Here is a 20,424-nt window from a genome sequence, read left to right on the forward strand (position 1 = left end):
TATATTTTTTGGTACTTGTAATTGTAATATATTGTGAAATGCAAAAGAATTTAAAATAAAGAAGAAGAAAAATCGCCGCTGTGGGGGGTAGAAACTGGCTGCAAGCAGCGACAAAATGGAAAGATACGGAAGAGGCCTATATCTAGCTGTGGAGGACAGAAGGCTAGAGAAGATGAAGCGAGAGATCCTTACCCGTGGTCGCAGAGAGTGGCGGGGCGGAGATGGGGGTCTTCACGCTGTCGGCAGAGTCGGGGTGGCCCGCTGTGGGCGGAGACTCCAGCAGGGCCACCTGCTTGGTCAGCCTCCGCGGACTGGAGCCCCTCGACCTGCGCACACAACACACAGGAGCCTGGATGAGGACCTATACGACATCGGATCTCTGGTAGTTCATAAGGAACTGTCACGAGAGGTGGTATCATAAACCATTGACATTGGAACCATAAACCAAAATAGGACACAAAATACCGACCCCTCTTTTAGTGCAACAGAAGGTCTGTTGTATTCGGCTTCTCCGGAGGAGTTTTATATTGTTACCCCCCAGCAATGAGCAAATGCTGAGAATTTCACGATTTGCCCACAGTAGATTATCCCTCCTGCTCCCAACACAGCTTAAAATAAAACATCTTTGTTTTAGCTAGAAGAAACTAAAAATCATTTGATGTTCTATAAAGCTTGTACATAATAAGCAAGGTAAATAATAAATGCAATTCCATTCAAAAGAAAAAAAACACAGACAGTGAGTGTTCCACCTAATCAATGCTGAACAGCTGAACATGGATTTTTACCTATAAGAGCCTTCACCGGAAGACTGCCTGGCCAGAGTGTCTTGTTTACCAGCGACTCCCAATTCTGAACGAGAGCGATCTTTCTTGCTAACAGGATCTGAAATTCATTTTTATTAACTGAGGGTCGGTCAGTGAGTGATATTGCCCAGTATGCGGGTCACTGCCACATGTGATATTCCGCAGAGGGTGGGTCATTGCCAAGTGTGACAATGCTAAGTTAGTGGGTCACTGCTAAGTGTGATAATGCCCAGTGTGTGAGTCATTGCCAAGTGTGATATTACCCATTGGGTGGGTAATATCACACTTGGCAATATCAATATATAAATCACCAAATAAAAATCATCAAATATAATATCACCAAGTGGGTTGGTCCACTACCAAGCGTGATGCTAAGCTAGTGGGTCACTGCCAAGTGTGAAAATCCCAAGTGGGTAGATCACTCTTAAGTAGGATAATGCCAAATTGGTGGGTCACTGTCAAGTGTGATAATACTTAGTGGGTGGGTCTACTACTATGCGTGATAATGCCAAGTTGGTGGGTCACTGCCAAGTGTGATGATCCCAAGTGGGTGGATCGCTCTTAAGTAGGATAATATCAAATTGGTGGGTCATTGCCAAGTGTGATAATACCTAGTGGGCACACGAAGTGAGACATTACCAGGTGGCGGCATGCAGAGCGCCTCCCTCACGCGGTCCACGAGCTGCGTGAAGGCGGGCCCCCCAGTGGGCGCGCAGTGCTGGCCGATGTGCAGCAGGCTGAAGCGGCCCGGGGGGCCCGCGGCGGGCTGAGGCGACGTGGCCTCGCCCCCGTCGCTGGAGGGCGGCTCGCTGGACCCGCACGAGAGCACCTCCATCTTGGACAGCGGGGACTCGGGCGATGCGTACGCCGCTGCACACCGCACAACGCCCCGCATTAGCAAATCACATGGGTAGCTTTTTAATTAGCAAAAAATATGTCGGGTTGTGGTCCCGTGGTTAGTGTTACTCTTAAGTCACAGTTTCTGGGTTCGAACCCACTCTACCACAATTTGATATCTATTTTCTAATAATGAGCCGCTTAGGCTCACAGAAATAGTATGAAATTGATATATTTGTGTGAATAATAAAAACACAAATATAGCAGTGTTACATTGTAAGATATGACTTATGTATGTAATATGTATAGAAAAAATAATAATAAAAAACCATGATGTTTCCCTGCAGGGATAGGCAGAGCGGATGGAACGCCACACTCTTCTATCCTGATATTAACTTAACCATATTACACCTCTCTACTTTTTTTATTTTTATACCCTCATCCGCACCCATTGGTGCATAGGGCACTGCATCTACTATAAAGGCGGCGTTATCTTGATCGTTAACACATGAAGGAAAGGTGATCAGCCCTCCGCTTCAGGTACGAATCCAGGGTAAAATTAAATAAATATTACAGTGTAAAATCACTAATATTTATTTTCACCCCCCCTGGGAATCGAACCCGGGACCTCCAGCATGGTAGCTAAACACGCTAACCATTTACCACGGAGGCGGACAGATTTGTCACATGGCTCAATAATTTGTCTTATCCAATGGGTAAACCATTACAATATTGTAAAATAGTCCAATACGACATGGAAGAAGCCTGTCTCACACATCCTGGTGGAGGAACCGATGGGCAGCAGGCGCTCCACGTTGGGCGGCGGCAGGGGGCGCGGCGGGGCCCAGGGGCTGCGCGGGCTGCAGGGCCCCTCCCCGTTGGACGGGGGCGCCGTGTCCGGCGAGGAGCAGCTGGCCGAGGCGGACTGGTAGCCGGGCAGGCAGCGAGGCGTATCTGCGCACCAACAGAGTGGGGGATCAGTCCGAACCGTCATGCGTGAGTGGAATCTAGCGTATCCAACAACTACAGACCTGTGAGGCGCTTCTGTCTCCCGAGAGCTTTGGGAGATCCGCGCGAGTTATCCGTCTTCTCTACTTTAGATTTGCTGCATGTAACAAATTCAAATTTACAATAACTTTACTTTATATTTTGTATATTAAAAGCATTGTCAACTTTGTGTTTTATGGTAATATAACTCTCTCCTTATCATACATCCTTCTTGTTTTTCTTTTGGTAGATCCTAGGGATCTGTTTGCGCCTCCGCATGTCGCTCTCGGGATGTTGACTCCCAGCTGTCGTTCCATCTTTTCGAAGGTTCGTTTCCTTGAAGGGGGATACGTGGAAGTCTGTCTTCTGACATTCTGTTTAATACGTTCATTCCAGTATCGCCTTGGTTGTCGTCCCCACCTCACGATACCCTCCGTCTTACACATGCTCCGGATATCGGTGTTTCATTTATCCTTCACATTGTACAATACCCCTTTAACCTTTCCCTTACGGTTCAAACACTGGTAATATGTGTTTCCTACACCATATGAAAATGTGAATATTCCTATAATGTGAATATTATAATCCAGGATTCGGACCTCACAAAGAGTTTCTGCTTAGTAAAAAGCTTCTTTACATCTCACCAATACATGTCTCTAGTGAAGTTCTAGTGATTCAAGAACAAGGTTTCTAAATTGGTTCATATATATAGAACTTCCAAGAATTTGAGTAGTGTGGTTGTCAACAATGGGTAGAATTGGTGAATGTTATGTGTATAAAGTGATCACTTAAACCAGCCTATGACGGTCGTCAGCCCCGTAAATGCCCAGACTCCCATATTCTTCTTCATCTTTGATGGGATGTTAAAAAATAATATTCCTAAATGTTACTTTTATGGACCATAGTTGAAGTTTAAATGTAACAATTTTGGAATGATAGCTCTGGTAAGTATCTAAAAACGAGAAAAAAATACATCGCAAGTAGCCGAAATAGCTAGCGTAGTGACACGACCGCCGCGTAAGACGATCTGCGCACTACTGGCGCAGTAAACACACTAAGACATGCGCGTATACACAAAGCACTCAAATATTTAAAAACATTTGTGTATTGGTGATTTTATCCCCGATTATTTCACAAATTATTAATTTCCGTCACTGCAAATGAATAACTTTATAATGATTAAAGAAAACACTTGTTTTATACCACTTGAGTTTTATTAAAGACTACATGTTTCGGAAGTTAAACTTCCATCATTCAGGTCTGTATAATAACATGTTATTGTTATATTATAATAACATGATGGAAGTTTAACTTCTGAAACATGTAGTCTATAATAAAACTCAAGTGGTATAAAACAAGTGTTTTCTTTAATCATTGTAACATGTCCTACCACAAAGTTAATAATAAGCCGAGACAATAAATAAAATAATAACTTTATATTTTAATACTTTCATGTAATACATAATTATATTACGGAGGATTAAAAAAATTTTGAACCCGTATCTATTATATCTTATACCGATATTTTCATTTTAAAAGTCGAGTTGTAGTAAATATATACATATCACCGGGAGGGAAAGGTTAGAAAATACTAAATATAATTTTGTTTAAATGTCAGACCGTAACAATTTCACTTTAGTCTACATCTAACCTGATGATTGAAGGATTATTCCGACACCGGTGTTTACGAAGTATACAATGAATGATAAGGAAAGTGTTAACTTTATTTTATGTTTTATTTTGTAATATTTATAGTTTGGTGTAAATGAACATCTCGCTGCGGGTTCTGCCTGCCTACAAAACATTGTATGTATAGTAAAATGTAATAGAAAACAAATAAATAAATCTATGTACATATTAATTGGTATCTCATCATTACTTACTTTACTTTTCGTATGGCTATCGATATTCTATAAAATAAGAACTAACATGCAAAAGGAATCCACCAGCATTGCATGCATCTCGATTATCCGGATTCCTCGACAGAGAGTTGTAGAAAGATACTGCGCATAAAACAAGTGTTTTATCCGCAGTAACTTTCCAAATTCATGTCATATATATATATATATATATATGACATGAATTTGGAAATATATATATATATATATATATATATATATATATATATATATATATATATATATATATATATATATATATATATATATATATATATATATATATATATATATATATATATATATATATATATATATATATATATATATATATATATATATATATATATATATATATATATATATATATATATATATATATATATATATATATATATATATATATATATATATATATATATATATATATATATATATATATATATATATATATATATATATATATATATATATATATATATATATATATATATATATATATATATATATATATATATATATATATATATATATATATATATATATATATATATATATATATATATATATATATATATATATATATATATATATATATATATATATATATATATATATATATATATATATATATATATATATATATATATATATATATATATATATATATATATATATATATATATATATATATATATATATATATATATATATATATATATATATATATATATATATATATATATATATATATATATATATATATATATATATATATATATATATATATATATATATATATATATATATATATATATATATATATATATATATATATATATATATATATATATATATATATATATATATATATATATATATATATATATATATATATATATATATATATATATATATATATATATATATATATATATATATATATATATATATATATATATATATATATATATATATATATATATATATATATATATATATATATATATATATATATATATATATATATATATATATATATATATATATATATATATATATATATATATATATATATATATATATATATATATATATATATATATATACTTTCTACTTTATGTTGAAAAAGAATCGAGGCAATAAAATTGTTCAGTAATGGACTTTGAACGCTGCACAGGGCAAAAAATTATCATAGGCAAATCGTAAACCGTGTGAATCCCTAGATTTTCATATTTTTCTTTGTAATAAGGTGCTTCTGTATGGAGGCATATCTTACAAATAATGGCCCTCGTGAGTTAAATCCAGCAACAACAACAACGAAAAATATGGATAAGGCTCTCGCGTGTTACTAATGAAGTTAGCGAAACATGTTTGGTTCTAGATTGAGGTAAAACTGTTTCTAGAAACAGTTGTTTTTATGCATTGCTCTCTTTACATTTACTGACCATTTTATTATTTCAGGATAAAAAAATGTTTATGCGAAATTGAATTGAAGAAAATCTCACATAATCAAATGTACTGTCTGCGATGGAGGGAGTAGAAACAATTCTCCCGCTCTTTCCTTCAACTGCCGGTTGAATTCGGAGATGGGAAAGTGTTTAATTTTTTGCCCTACCAACCCTAAATAGGAAATTGACACTTATTTTTACTCAACCTGGAACCGCTACTCTACGGAGTTGGACAACTTCGCTTACCTAACCTAATAGTTTCGGGCGTAGTACAGACTTCACTATGGTCAACCGGTTCAGTAACTGTCTAGGCGCAATTCAGGCGCAAGAAATAATAAACCCAAGCTCACTTGTTGGCGGACTCCTTGGAGTTGCCCCCCTGGCGTATGGTGACCTGGGCGCAGTGCGTCTGAGCAGAAGCGCTTCCTCCGATGACCTGGATGGAGTGAGCCGACTTGGGGGACATCTTCGCTGCGGACGCCTTGGCAGTCTCCGACTCCAGAGACTTGCCCGGTATCAACTTGGCCACCTGTTTGAGGAAAAACTCCGTTACACGGGCTATCCTATGTCGGGTGATGAACGGAAAGAAATGCTAATCAATACAGAAATACTGATCGATACCAGAAAGAAATACTAAAATCGGTCAATATTTGAGAAAAATATTGTTGATTTTGTACACACACCTAATAATAAGGGCTATATTTGCAAGTTTTCAGCAATTTTAACATACTTATGCATTGACATACTTGGAGCACAGTGCTGCGTTTGCCAGCGATGTGATTGATCTTCATCTACTACATCTCTCCAAAAAAAAATTACTTAATTTTTAATTGTTTTTCTTTTGCGGTTTCTTTTCTTTTTTTATTTCTTTATTATTGTAATTTTAATTTCATTTTATAAAAAAAAATGTTGTAAAACATATATGGCTGACTAAGTACTGCACATGCGCATCATGTGAAGGAGAGATTAGACGTTGTATCGCCATCGCCAAAAGTGCCATGTCTAAGCTAGACAAGATCTGGAAAGACCGGGCTGTGAGTAACAACACCAAGATGAAGCTTGTCAGGAGCCATGGAAACATGGACATGGACAATGAGTCCATTCGCCAGGAACTACGCTTGGATGGCTTGACTCTGGCCAATATCTGTACCCGACGGATTCTCCAGTTCTTTGGACACGTTGCGCATGGCAACGAGGATAGCCTGGAACGACTAGTTGTGATCGGTAGCCTGGAGGGAAAGAGAGGGAGAGGAAGATCCCCCACACGATGGACCGATCAAATTAAGGCAGCAGCAGGCACCTCAGTGGTTTGAGCGCTACGTGCAGCGCAGTCAAGGGATAACTGGAGAAGAGTCATTGCTTCTGCAAGGGTCACAACCCTCAGCAATGAGGAATAAGACGGAGAAGAAGTATTGCACCCACCACTTAGTCAAGCTGGAATAAAGAGTAATTATTATTATTATTACGCACTAAAACGGTTGACAGTTGTCCCGAAGAGTACCTGGTTGGGCAGCTTGGTGTGGTTGTGAGGCGTGTGAGGCGTGTGAGGCGTGGGGGGCGCCTGCGCCTGCAGCTGCGCGGCGGCCAGGTGCTTGAGCTGCTGCTGGTCCGTGGCCGACATCAGGCTGGAGGTGACCATCATGCGCACCCCCTCCTTCACTCCCCACTTGGGACTGTCGCTCTGCAAACAGCCAACCCAGACCTGTCGGTCATTCTACCGCCCTACTCAGGCCTGTATTCACGGGGTCTGGAAATCTGTCCAGACCTCCATTATTCCAATATTGATATGTAATGAAAATACCAGCGTGCTGAGAACTCTTTATAACTCCTTGGTGCGAAGTAGACTCGAGAGTGGCTCCATGATTTGGGGGCCACAAGAGCTTAAGTACTCTCTTATGGTAGAGAAAGTCCAAAAGAAGTTTCTCTACATGAGAGAGTACGGCTATTATCCTTGGCTTTACCCGACCGAGTTTCTCCAGGGTATGCTTGGCTACAATAGTTTAGAAACTAGAAGGAATGTGTATTTGATTACGCATTTTTATCCATTGTTGCGCGGTATGATCGATAATCCTGAAATTATCCGGAACATTGGTCTGTATGTTCCCGATAGTTACCTAAGACGTCGTCAACATAGATTGTTTCACATTCCTATACACAGGACCAACCTGCCGATGGTTATGCCTGTAAGAAGAGCTACTGCTATGTTGAACAATATCTCATTGGATATTGATCTGTTCCATGTGTCTGAAGGAGTTTTCCAAAGCGGGATTCTTCTACACCTTTAGCAATAGTGTTCTTGCTTATTTTCTATTTTTGTTAATGTATACTATTTAAATTTAAGTTTGTAATGTGTATATTAACTATAAATAAATAAAAAAAACAGTCGAAATGCGATCTCTCAGAAGAATGTGCGACAAAACGATGTATGATAGATGTTCGAATAGTGAAATAAGGAAGGAATGCAAAGCTGAGATAAGCGTTATCGATAAAATTAAGAAAGGTGTGTTGAGATATTTTGGACATGTAGAACGAATGAGTGAGGAAAGAACGGTAAAACAAATTTCTGAGGCGAATGTAATTGGGAAAAGAAGCAGAGGAAGACCGCGAAAAACATGGCACCATCAGGTATTCCAAATACTTGAAAGTGGTCAGGTTAGGAGTCGTAATAATCGGCGGGTATGTATGAGGCGGTGCATGAACGTGGAAGAGGCGAAGAATGCTTGCAAAGACAGAGTGGTGTGGCGTTCTATTCTCTCTGCCTACCCCTGCAGGGAAGCGGCCTGAGTTAGTTAGTTACTTTTTTATAAATAAATTGAATTGATAGACTTCTTCATCTTTGTTGAGAGTAAAATAAAAATCTGAATAACTAATGCGAAACAACTGTTACCAGTATTTATGGAGGCAAAGTATGGTGGAGTGGAGCGGCTATACTTTTTTTCCCACATAATGTGTCTTTGAAAGCACTGTACTAAATGTGTAAGAATCCCTTAACTTTGGACTTAGTCTATTTATTGTAAAACCTTTATACTGTAAATGGTTATTGTATCTATTGTACGTAATGTATATATGTAATCTAATAATTAACATCAACAAAAATATTTACAACATTTTGAGTGTGTCCAAATACTGGATTATCTCCAATTACAGGAGTTATTTTCATATTATTTCTTGACATCTCATCAAAGATGAAGAAGAATATGGAAGTCTGGGCATTTACGGGGCTGACGACCGTCATAGGCTGGTTTAAGTGACTACTTTACACACGTGTAACATTCACCAATTCTACCCATGATTGACAACCACACTATTCAAATTCTTGGAGGTTCTAACTAACTAAGTAACCATCACTCTTACCATCACGCTTCTCCGCAGGGGTAGGCAGAGGGACTCGAACACCACACCACTCTGTTTTGGCAAACATTCTTCACCTCTTCTACATTCACGCATCTCCTTATACATACTCGACGATTATTACGACTCCTGACCCGGCCGCTTTCAAGTATTTGACATACCTGATTGTGCCAAGTTTTTCTCGGACTCCTCTGCTTCTTTTTCCAACTACATTCGCCTCATAAATTTTTTTAACCAAGAGTTTCTATGAGTAACAGGTTGGTGGTGATGACTTTTTTAGCAAACTCCCGTTTCGTTAGCTCCCAAAGGTTTTTCACCAGGGAACCATTCTTGAGCCTCGGCTGGAGACAATTTTTTAGTACTTACAAAAAAAATGGTTTGAAAAAATATTACCTGAACTCACACAAATACCATTTTTCACTAATTAACACCCAAAAACCTTACTTTTTTGATATTTTACAGCATTGTCACATCTTAAAAACAATAATTATGATACCAGCAACAAAAATGCAAAAGAAAAATTAGTTAGAACGAATTTATTTGATCACAAAATTCATCTAACCTTGAAAATTACAAAAAAGGACAAGTGTCCCTAATAATTTGGCCACCCACTGTATTTATATATGTACATGGTTCAATTTCGAAACATAAATGCCCAGATTTCCATATTCTTCTTCATCTATGTTGAGATGTCAAAAAATAATATGAAAAATAACTCCTACAATTCACACTTTAAATGTTGTAAAACTTTAAAGTCATTCAAAATAGTATAATGAGGGAGGATTCACGTTCATACAGTAATTACATACCGAGGAGTCATCATCACTGGCCATAAACCACAGAGGCTTCATGCCCATGAACTTGTCGGAGTGCTTCTTGTCCTTGGCGGGGCGAGAGGTGTCCAGGATGGCGGCCGCCTGCGTCAGGGTCTTGCTCCGCGTGTTGTCCTTGGTCACCGGGTCCTCGTAGTGGGTCGTCTCGTCGAAGGAGCCCTGCAATCCCCTCGGATGTTAGGATGGTGTACCGAGATCACAAGGACGTGTAGATGTCCGCATCCATAGTGTAATAGTCAGCACGCTCGGCTACCGTTCTAGAGGTTCCATTCCCAGGGGAGGTCACTCTAATACTTGTTCAATATCACCCTGGAACCGGCTGAAGCAGAGGGCTGATCACCTTTCCTTCACGTGTTAACGATCAAGATAACACTGCATTTATATGATGCAGTGCCCTATGCACCATTGGGGTGCGTATAAGGGTTTGAAGATCCTTATTATCCCATCTGCAGACAAGAGTCTAATAGAGGCATTGCGGGTTATTATGTGGATCTAAGACCTGCGCCGTGCTGCCGTGCACCGTGCTCTCGGACTTGTCGCTGGTCTCCGGGATGGCCACGAGCTCCGACTCCGTGCTCTCCTGGTCCAGGCTCCAGTGCTGGTACTTGCGCGGCTTCTCCTCCCAGTGCGTGTCCATGGTGGGCAGGTGCGGAGCCCTACAGAACAGGAAAACTAGACTTAAGAAGAACCTAATCTTGAAGAAAAATTAACAAGAACTAACCATCACGCTGCTTCTCCAAAGGGGTAGGCAGAGAGAAAAGAACGCCACGCCACTCTGTCTTTGCAAACATTCTTCGCCTCTTCCACGTTCATGCATCTCCTCATACATACCCGCCGATTGTTTCGACTCCAAACCTGATCGCTTTCAAATATTTCATCTCTCTTTTTTATATCTTTTTCATTCGCAATTTCTATACCTTGCAAATAGTTTGAAAACCCAAATATTTTATTTATTAGAGAGAGTTTATATAACATCTTCGTTTATTTGAAGGTGGGGGCTGACCAGAGTCATTTTTTCGTAACGTGACACGTTACGATGCGAGCATTCGTATAGTCAGCACAGTGTTCCGAGTGCTCCATCCGAAGTCGAATGAAAATGAAAATGCTCTGGTCAGTACCCACCATGACAGAGTCGTTTTTTGTAACGCTATATATCTGTGGTAACACAGAAGAGAAATGTCCTATGATATGTGTTACAGACTTGTCCCCCTCTTCCATTTCACCACAGATATATGGGTGTACCAGACAAAATAAAATCAACACTCTCCTTATCATTCATCGTTCACTTTGTGTAATATCACTTTCATTTTTTACTTGTTATTACACAAAGTGAACGATGAATGATAAGGAGAGTGTTATATTACCATACCAAAGTTATCGATGCTTTTAATATCAAATTGAATCAGTATAAAATGTGACTGCAAGGCTAAAAAAACTAATAAGCTAACAGACCATCATGCCGATTCCTTGCAGGGGTAGGAAGAGAGAATAGAACGCTACACCACTCTGTCATTGCAAACACTGTTCCACATTCTTGCATCTCCTCATACACACTCAACTATTATTTCGACCCCTAACCTGACCACATTCCAGTATTTTTTTTTCAATCAAATTTATTTATTTATAATTAACATACACATTACAAACTAAAATTTAAGGCGTATACATTAACAAAAAATCGAAAATTAGCAAAAATACTCTTGTTAAAGATGTAGAAGAATCCCGCTACGGAATGCCCCTTCAGACACATAAAACAAATGAATATCCAATGTGAAATTGTTCAACATAGCGGTAGCTCATCGTACAGGCATAACCATCGGCAGGTTGGTTCTTTATATAGTATAATTCTTTATATAGAATGTGTAACAATCTATGCCGACGCTGTCTTAGGTTAGTGTTTTACCGGCGGTTCTTGGTGTAACTGCATTTTATCTCAACGTATTTCTTACATGTTCTCTTATACGGCTGTGAAACATGGCATCTTACAAGGGCCCAGAGCAGCCGTGTACTGAGCGCCGAGAATAGGTGTCTGCGGAGAATTTTAGGCGTGCGGTGGTTTGACTTTGTGGGGGTGAAGAGATAAGGCGTAGGACCCAGCAAATCTTGGTTACAACTGTCGTCAAGAAAAGGCGATTCAGTTGGCTTGGCCATGTACTCCGCATGCCTCGGGAGGCATGCGGAGTACATGGGCAAGGCACTAGGTTCGTCGGCAGTTCTCGTCAGAACTTCGGGACGCAGATCTGACTTGGGAGGATGCAAGGGAGCTGGCAGCCGGCAGAAAAGCCTGGAGACTTAATTATTTAATTAATTATTTCTTATGTGAATCTGGACACATTTTTATAGAAGAAGACTTTGTCCTTATGAGTCGATCATCTCCGGGTGGGCGAGGAGCTAACGCCCTCGTGGCCCTACTAACATGGCAGGGAGATCACCTTTCAGCGGGGAAGGCGGGCGAGGCAGGCGGAGAGTCCGCAGCCCGCTCGCCACTCAGCTCGGGCTCGGCTCCGAGTGACGGCTGACTGATGTCTGAAATGTTGACAGATTCATTAGCAACAGGAGATGCTGGAACTCGCACCGCCCCATGTATCTTCACAGAATTGCGGATTACATAAAACGCCATTATAACATTTCCTCGAGAACTATTGACCCTTCCCTTACGATGCTAAAAACTTCCGCGCGTTCCGGTGATATGTATTTTGTACATCATATGAAAATGTCGTTTAAAAACGGGAAAAATGTGAATATTCCTAAATGTTGCTTTTATTGACCATAGTTGAACCTGGAAATGAGAAAAAAAGCCATCGTAAGTGGCCGTTATAGAAGGCGTAGTGACACGCGACCGTCGTGCGAGACAATCCGCACACTACTGGACTGGCGGAGTAAACACGTTACAACATGCGAAATGCACGTATACTTACAAAGCACGCCACACACGCACACACAAAAACTTTTGTATATTGATGATTTTATTCCCGATTTTATCAGAAATTATTTATTTCCATCACTGCAAATGAATAACTTTATACTATAATACTTTCATATAATACATAATTATATTTTACATTGATATTCTCATTTGAAAAGTTGAGTTGTAGTAAATACTGGGAGGGGAAGGTTAATATGTATCTATTTTTTTTATTTATTTATTTATTTATTTATTTTCATAATACATAGATACATTCAATATACATATTCATTTCATATACACATTTATTAAACGTATTACGGCTCTTTAGGCATGGCCTGTGTTGAGCCGAATACTAACATGGTAATACAAAGTTTATATATATATTTTTTTTTTAATTTTAATATACATATATTTTTTTTAATGATTAGATTATAAACATAACATACAGGAGATACAAAAATAATTTATGTTTTAAGGTTTTTCAGTGTGATAATTACACCTGGACTTTAATTAATTCACTTTCCACCTTGTCCCTTCCAATGTTAAGTAACCATCGACGGACACTGTTCTTAAAGACCTGATCACTCCTGGAAATCTTAATGGTTTCGGGCAGCAAATTAAATATTTTTGGAGCGAGGAATGAAAAATTTTTTTGGGCAAAACTTGTTTTAATGGCTGGGCCAATGTAGTTTTTATTTAATGCTGCCCGGGTTCCAATAGTTTGTTGCGTTCTAACCTTTTCCATTTTATTCCAGAAGTGAATCAGTACTTCCTTGACGAACAGTTGCCGTACGTCTAGTACCATATAGCTTGTAAATAGCTCATCTATATATCAAATATTAAAATCAAACATTGATTTTTAGAGTCTTGTAGTTGTATTTTATTATTAAAAACACATTAAAAAAAATCGTGACAATTGTTATGCCTTATTATGGCTTATCCACACCCCATGGTGCATAGGGCATTGCATCATATAAACGCAGTGTTATATTGATTGTTAACACATAAAAGAAAGGTAATCAGCCCTCCGCTTCAGGTACCGGTCCAGGGTAATATGTATTGAATAAATATTAGAGTGAAAAAAACACTTATATTCATTTAACCCCCCCCCCCCTCCTGGCAATTGAACCCGGGACCTCTAGAACAGTAGCCGAGCATCACTACGGATGCCGTCAAAACGTTATATGTATAGGTATAATTAATATTTGAAGCACTAACTTTGTGATTTTCCATTTTATAATTAAAACGTAACTTTGTTTTAAAATCACTTTAAATATTTTATTATAACTTTATTATTTCGAAGCTAACCGCTTCTTTATCCATACTGATTAATAACTAACTAACTCACCATCACGCCGCTTCCCCGCAGGGGTAGGCAGAGAGAATCGAACGCCACACCACTCTGTCTTTGCAAACATTCTTTGCCTCTTCTACATTCATGCATCTCCTCATACATACCCGACGATTATTACGACTCCTGACCCGACCTCTTTCAAGTATTTGACATACCTGATTGTGCCAAGTTTTCCTCGGTCGTCCTCTGCTTCTTTTTCCAACTACATTCGCTCCATAAATTTGTTTAACCGTTCTTTCTTCACTCATACGCTCCACATGTCCAAACCATCTCAACACACCTTTCTTAATTTTATCGATGATGCTTATCTCAGCCTTACATTTTTTCCTTATTTCATCATTCGAACATCTATCAAACATCGTTTTGCCACACATTCGTCTGAGGGATCGCATTTCGACTGCATTCAGTCTGCTTTCATCCTTCTTTTGCCAACTCCATGCTTCGCTTCCATACATAAGGGTTGGGACCAGAACTCCATTGTGTACTGCCAGTTTAGCTTCCGCTAATAGATTTTTATTTGCTAAAACTGATTTTAGTGCACCATTCACTCTGTTCCCAGCATTCACTCTCCTTTCTATGTCTTTATCAATCTTTCCATCCCTAGAAAACATACTACCCAAATATATGAAATCATCTACCTGTTCCAAAATCTCCCCATTTACCAATATTTCACACTCAGATCTACATTCATCTCTTTCAAAAACCATGATTAATACCAAAAAATATTATGTATTATGTAAATATAGGTACATATTTAAATATATGGAAAATGTCAAATACATATACCAATATCTATGCTTGAAATTGTGAACTTGCCTCTGGATCTGGTGGACTGAGCCATGATGACCATGGGAGGGATCCGCTTGCACTCGTGGTGCTGGGAGTCCAGAGTGTTGATCACAATCTTCACCAGAGACTGCAGCTGGCCGCAGACGGGTTGCTGGGCGTACTGATACTGGAAACATATCAACCCATCGCAACACAATCTCCCCACATTTGTTCCCGATAATTCGGTCCAATTTTAGTAGATATACATACCCTCATTATTCTGTAAGATGGTATGTTGATACGCAAGTTGGCTGCCTGGTCATATTTGTTTTATTTTATTTTTATTTATTTAATATAGTTACATTTTTAAGTTCAACATTTATACATATCGCTCACTCCTTTCAAGAACGTCATAAATCAAAAATCGACAATTTTCAGTTGTATATGTTTTCAGAATGCCCAGAAAATGTACTATATCCCAGCAAAAAAGGCATATTTTTAACTTAATATTTACCCGCTACAGGGCAAAAAATTTTGTTTTTGCATTTTGAAGAAAAGGGATTGTTTAATTATTTTTTTTAAATATTTTTCAAATGGAGAAAAAACCTTCGGGTTTTACCTAAAAAGATGTGTTGCACAGTAAAAAGTTCAAAAAGTGGCTTGATATTTATTTTTAATACATTGTGTTATATTTTTAAACTTTAATGTTCTCCTGAAAAATCAAGTTTTTTTATTTATGACGTTCTTGAAAGGAGTGAGCGATATGGCAAACTTATAGGTTTAGATTCGCTGTGCCTCTTCAAAAAATCATTTATTTTAACACTCTAGCAACAACAACAAAAAAACAAGTATGGTGACTCGGGTAGGTCCCTAAACGGACAGCGGATCTGTCAAGCTATCAAGTAGACAACAGTGACGTAACGGAGGAAACATCTCAAATGGAATAGCTTCACTTTTTTTTTCAGCACACCTTATAAAAGTCACTGCACACCCCTAGGACACATTTTTCCTTATTTTCTATCAACTTTTAACCTTTATATGCGTTAACCCCTCAACCGCGGAGCCATAAAATAGCTGGTCAGGTCAAGTGGTTATATCAAATTAACAATATTCATTGATTATGTCTTCTTCTTCTTCATGAGCCCTCTGACCTCTACTGCTGGATATAGGCCTCTTCCCTTTTTCATTTCCTCCGGTTGGTTGCTGCTTGCAGCCAGTTTTTACCCCCCACAGCGACATTGTCGTCGGGCCATCTCTTTTGGGGTCTTCCGACACTTCTTTTGTTCTCCCAAGGTCTCTAACGTAGAATTCTTGAGGTCCAGCTCGTGGGGTCCTGTCTCGCACTGTGTCCTGCCCACTGCCATTTGAATTTTGCTCAAACGATTATGTGTGTGGCATATATTTAAAATGTTGATAATTTTCTATTTTAAAAAAATACGACCATGGATCATTTTTACACAGAACTAAAATGGCTTCACTTCAACCAGCGTATAAATCTCACGCCACTTTATAATATTCTTCACAACCCTAATATGCATCTAATTATTTTGCTGAAAATTTTATATACCTCTCAGATCATGGTTTATCACTTCGTTCTTCCCAAGAAAGAACACTTTCCATTCCTCGCCACAACACATCATTTTTCAGTCATTCTTTCTCTGTCCAAGCAGCCAGACTATGGGATGAATTACCTCTTCTTGTAAAAAATGCACCTTCTCTAATAACTTTTAAGAAGCGTCTGAGACAATACTATTTATTATTAGAATCCTAACTGTCCAACAAACCTCATCTCTATGTTTTTCCGTCTACATCCTTCCCTAAACTCCTTTTTCCTTTCCCTTCCTTATTATCATCAATTTGTAATTTATGTTTTTTTTAATGTTCAATTACTATCTACCCTCTGATTGCAACAGCTATCTATATATGGTATCAAACGTTTGGATCAATATCACCAGTCTGTTTCTGGTTGATTGAATGATATTACTTTTTAGCAATAGGCCCGCCAATGTAGTTATTTGTTTTGTGTACCTTAAGAGGTGAGTTACCTTGTAGAGGAGCACCAGCAGGGACATGAGCCAGCAGCGGCGCGAGTGCGTCTCCAGCTGCCAGAGCGAGTAGGAGGGCGCGGGCTGCGGCAGGGGCGGCACGCAGGTCGAGGGGCAGGGGCAGTACTGTAGCAACGGCAGCACGGAGCCCACCAGCGACCAGCCCATTACGTGGTTCTGGTCCAGCACTTGGGGCAGGTTGGCCAGGAACACGTTGAACACCGCCGACTGCCTGCAAACAAACACCCTTCCATTACAATACAATACAGTGAACACCTATTTACAACATTTTGAAAAATGTTATAAATAAATTATCTGGTCAAATTATAAGCTTAATAATAAAAATGAAAATGGTATTTTCTGGCGTTTCTCATGCGTGTGATTGAAATCCAGGATTTGGACCTCACATGCTAATTTAAGAGTTTCTGCTTAGTAAAAAGCTTCTTTACATCTCACCAATAGATGTCTCTAGTGAAGTTCTAGTGATTCAAGAACAAGGTTTCTAAATTGGTTCATAAATATAGAACTTCCAAGAATTTGAGTAGTGTGGTTGTCAATAATGGGTAGAATTGGTGAATGTTACACGTGTGTAAAGTGATCACTTGAACCAGCCTACGACGGTCGTCAGCCCTGTAAATGCCCAGATTTCCATAATCTTCTTCATCTTTGATGAGATGTCAAAAAAATAAAACCTATTTATTGTAACTGCAGACAGTTGGTAGAATTCCTTTTTTTGTTTGGGTAATACATACATGGGCAATCTGAAAAGTTTCCGACCTCGACATGAAGATGGAGCTCTTTGTCAATAAAAATTTGAACATGTGTTTGGGCATGTTTTAAAAGGTACTCATCAAAATTTCCACCACTTTGATCGCACAGTTATTTTTTGACAGTTGTTTGAGTGAGTGAGAAGCTCGCCAATGTACTTATTTATTTTCTGTACATGAAGTTTAAAAAAATAAATAAATAAAATAAATAATTATATGATAATATGTGACGCGTTTCGTCACACGCGTCTTAATGAGAGGAAACGCGTCACATATTATCATATATATGTAAATAAAAGTAGAATTCAATCCATTAACTTTGTTTAAATTTGGATATATTACCCAAAAAAACAGTTAAACCTCTTTATATCGTTTTTAAAGGGACCTTTTGAAATTAACTATAAATGCGGTATTAAGAAGTCAATACACAAGGAGATACCATCGAGTGAAGATACGGTCCACCCAATCTGCATAACCATGGGTAGGTTGAAATTCTAAGAAGAATTCAAGTTTTAGATGCAAATAAATGCATTTATTTTTTAAAAATCTCCAGTTCTTTCAACGGGGATAGCCTGGAACGAGTGGTTGTGATCGGTAGCCTGGAGGGGAAGAGAGGGAGAGGAAGATCCCCACACGATGGACCGATCGAGTTAAGGCAGCAGCAGGCACCTCGGTGGTTGGAGCGCTACATGCAGCGCAGTCGAGAGATAACTGGAGAAGAGTCATTGCTTCCACAAGGGTCACAACTCTCAGTAATGAGGAATGAGACGGAGAAGAGATTTTAAAAAATACAAAGTTGAACAGAACCAAAAAAAATATTTTATTGCATTGTAAATAAACTGTCACCGACATTTGTTTTTTTACTCTTTTATTTCCGTAAGTCAACAGTATATTTTAGGCGATGTACACCAAATTATCAGTTTCAACAATCCAGATGACACATTCGATTCGATATGTAAATAATACAAAACATTTTCTCTCTTTCACTCTCAAACACAGTTACAGTTACGATAAACACGGTGCAAGCAAGATACAAATACATGTTTCAGTTAAAGGATTTCTAGGGTTATTATTTATTTATTTATTTAATATGGTTACAAAAGTTTTTATTTAATTTTATTAACATTTCTACTTACAATCTTAAAATTAAAATCGCAGTTGTCTCCAATAAAGAGCTGAGCTCTTGTGTTTGGAAAGGGACTTACACTTGTGTTAGTTATGTTTGTTGGTAATACAATTTATTTTTATTAAAATTATTATTTACAACATTTTGAGTGTGTCCAAATACTTGTTCACAAAATCTGCATTATCTCCAATTACAGGAGTTATTTTCATATTATTTTTTGACATCTCATCAAAGATGAAGAAGAATATGGAAGTCTGATATTGGTGAATGTTACACGTGTGTAAAGTGATCACTTAAACCAGCCTATGACGGTCGTAAGCCCCGTAAATGCCCAGACTTCCATATTCTTCTTCATCTTTGATGAGATGTCAAAAAATAATATGAAAATTATTATTTTTTGTTTTCGTGTTTTTTCTTTGATTCTTAGATTAACATTTATAAAATTCATTTAATTTATTTTTTAGCGTTTTAAAGTTATGTTCCTAGATGTAATATGAAACATCATAGTAAATACCACTAGATTTTAAAATACCATTGTTACGTGTGTTTCAATGCATTCTGCATCATTTTGAAATGCTGACTGCCGAATCAATAAATGAAAATAAATATATTAAGAAAAAGATATATTTCGGTGAGTGGTTATATACTAATATTACTAACATTTTTGTAAAAAAATTTAAAAGTTAAAGTGACTAGCCATAAAATTAATGCTTTAAATATTAATAATATTGAGAATATGAAAAGATATACAGTGAAACCTCTGTCTATCGTTTTTTAAGGGACCTATTAAAATAAACTTTGAATGCGGGAAAACAATGAATGCGGGATTAAGAGGTCAATACGCAAATAGATACGACCGAGTAAAGATACCGTCCTCCCAATCTGCATAACCATTCGTAGGCTAAAATTCTAAGAAGAATACATGTTTCAGATGCAAATGTATTTATTTAAAAAAAAATACAAACCTGAATAGAATTTAAAAAAATACTTTTGTTTTTTAACTGTTTTATTTTCGTAAGTCAATAGTATATTTTCGGCTTTGCTAATAGTATTTTTTCAGCATCGGTTATTGAATGTGCGTTGTATGTAGAAAGTTTTCTTTCAAAGAGTGTGCACGCTTCTGGAAATGCAAGTACAGGCAGCGGCTCCTTCTCATCAATATCGACCTCTCCTGCTATCGGTTACACAAGCTTTTGATTGTTTCTATCCCATACGTTGCCGTTGAATGTAAGAAAATTTGAAAGTATGTAAAAAAAACAAACAAAATGTATCAAGTATGCAGCTTAATTCGAACAA

General features: G+C 37.7%; 1 protein-coding gene across 1 annotated transcript in view; it reads right to left on the minus strand.

The window, feature by feature from the left end:
- The window catches only part of LOC148299879 (protein unc-79 homolog), a 58,953-nt gene that overhangs the window by 19,775 nt on the left and 18,754 nt on the right, over nt 1-20,424 (minus strand). The window contains exons 9-20 of the mRNA XM_088275542.1: nt 17,236-17,467; nt 15,239-15,377; nt 12,593-12,722; nt 10,660-10,816; nt 10,137-10,319; nt 7,478-7,657; nt 6,327-6,505; nt 2,672-2,745; nt 2,415-2,594; nt 1,443-1,673; nt 786-882; nt 193-326 (exon numbers count right to left, since the gene is read on the minus strand). Coding sequence (XP_088131668.1) covers nt 193-326; nt 786-882; nt 1,443-1,673; nt 2,415-2,594; nt 2,672-2,745; nt 6,327-6,505; nt 7,478-7,657; nt 10,137-10,319; nt 10,660-10,816; nt 12,593-12,722; nt 15,239-15,377; nt 17,236-17,467 — 1,916 coding nt within the window. The remainder of the gene's footprint in view (nt 1-192; nt 327-785; nt 883-1,442; nt 1,674-2,414; nt 2,595-2,671; nt 2,746-6,326; nt 6,506-7,477; nt 7,658-10,136; nt 10,320-10,659; nt 10,817-12,592; nt 12,723-15,238; nt 15,378-17,235; nt 17,468-20,424) is intronic.

The sequence above is a fragment of the Brachycentrus maculatus genome, unplaced genomic scaffold (assembly GCF_059751285.1).
Source record: "Brachycentrus maculatus isolate JH-2025_06_01 unplaced genomic scaffold, ASM5975128v1 h1tg000911l, whole genome shotgun sequence".
Lineage (NCBI taxonomy): Eukaryota > Metazoa > Arthropoda > Insecta > Trichoptera > Brachycentridae > Brachycentrus > Brachycentrus maculatus.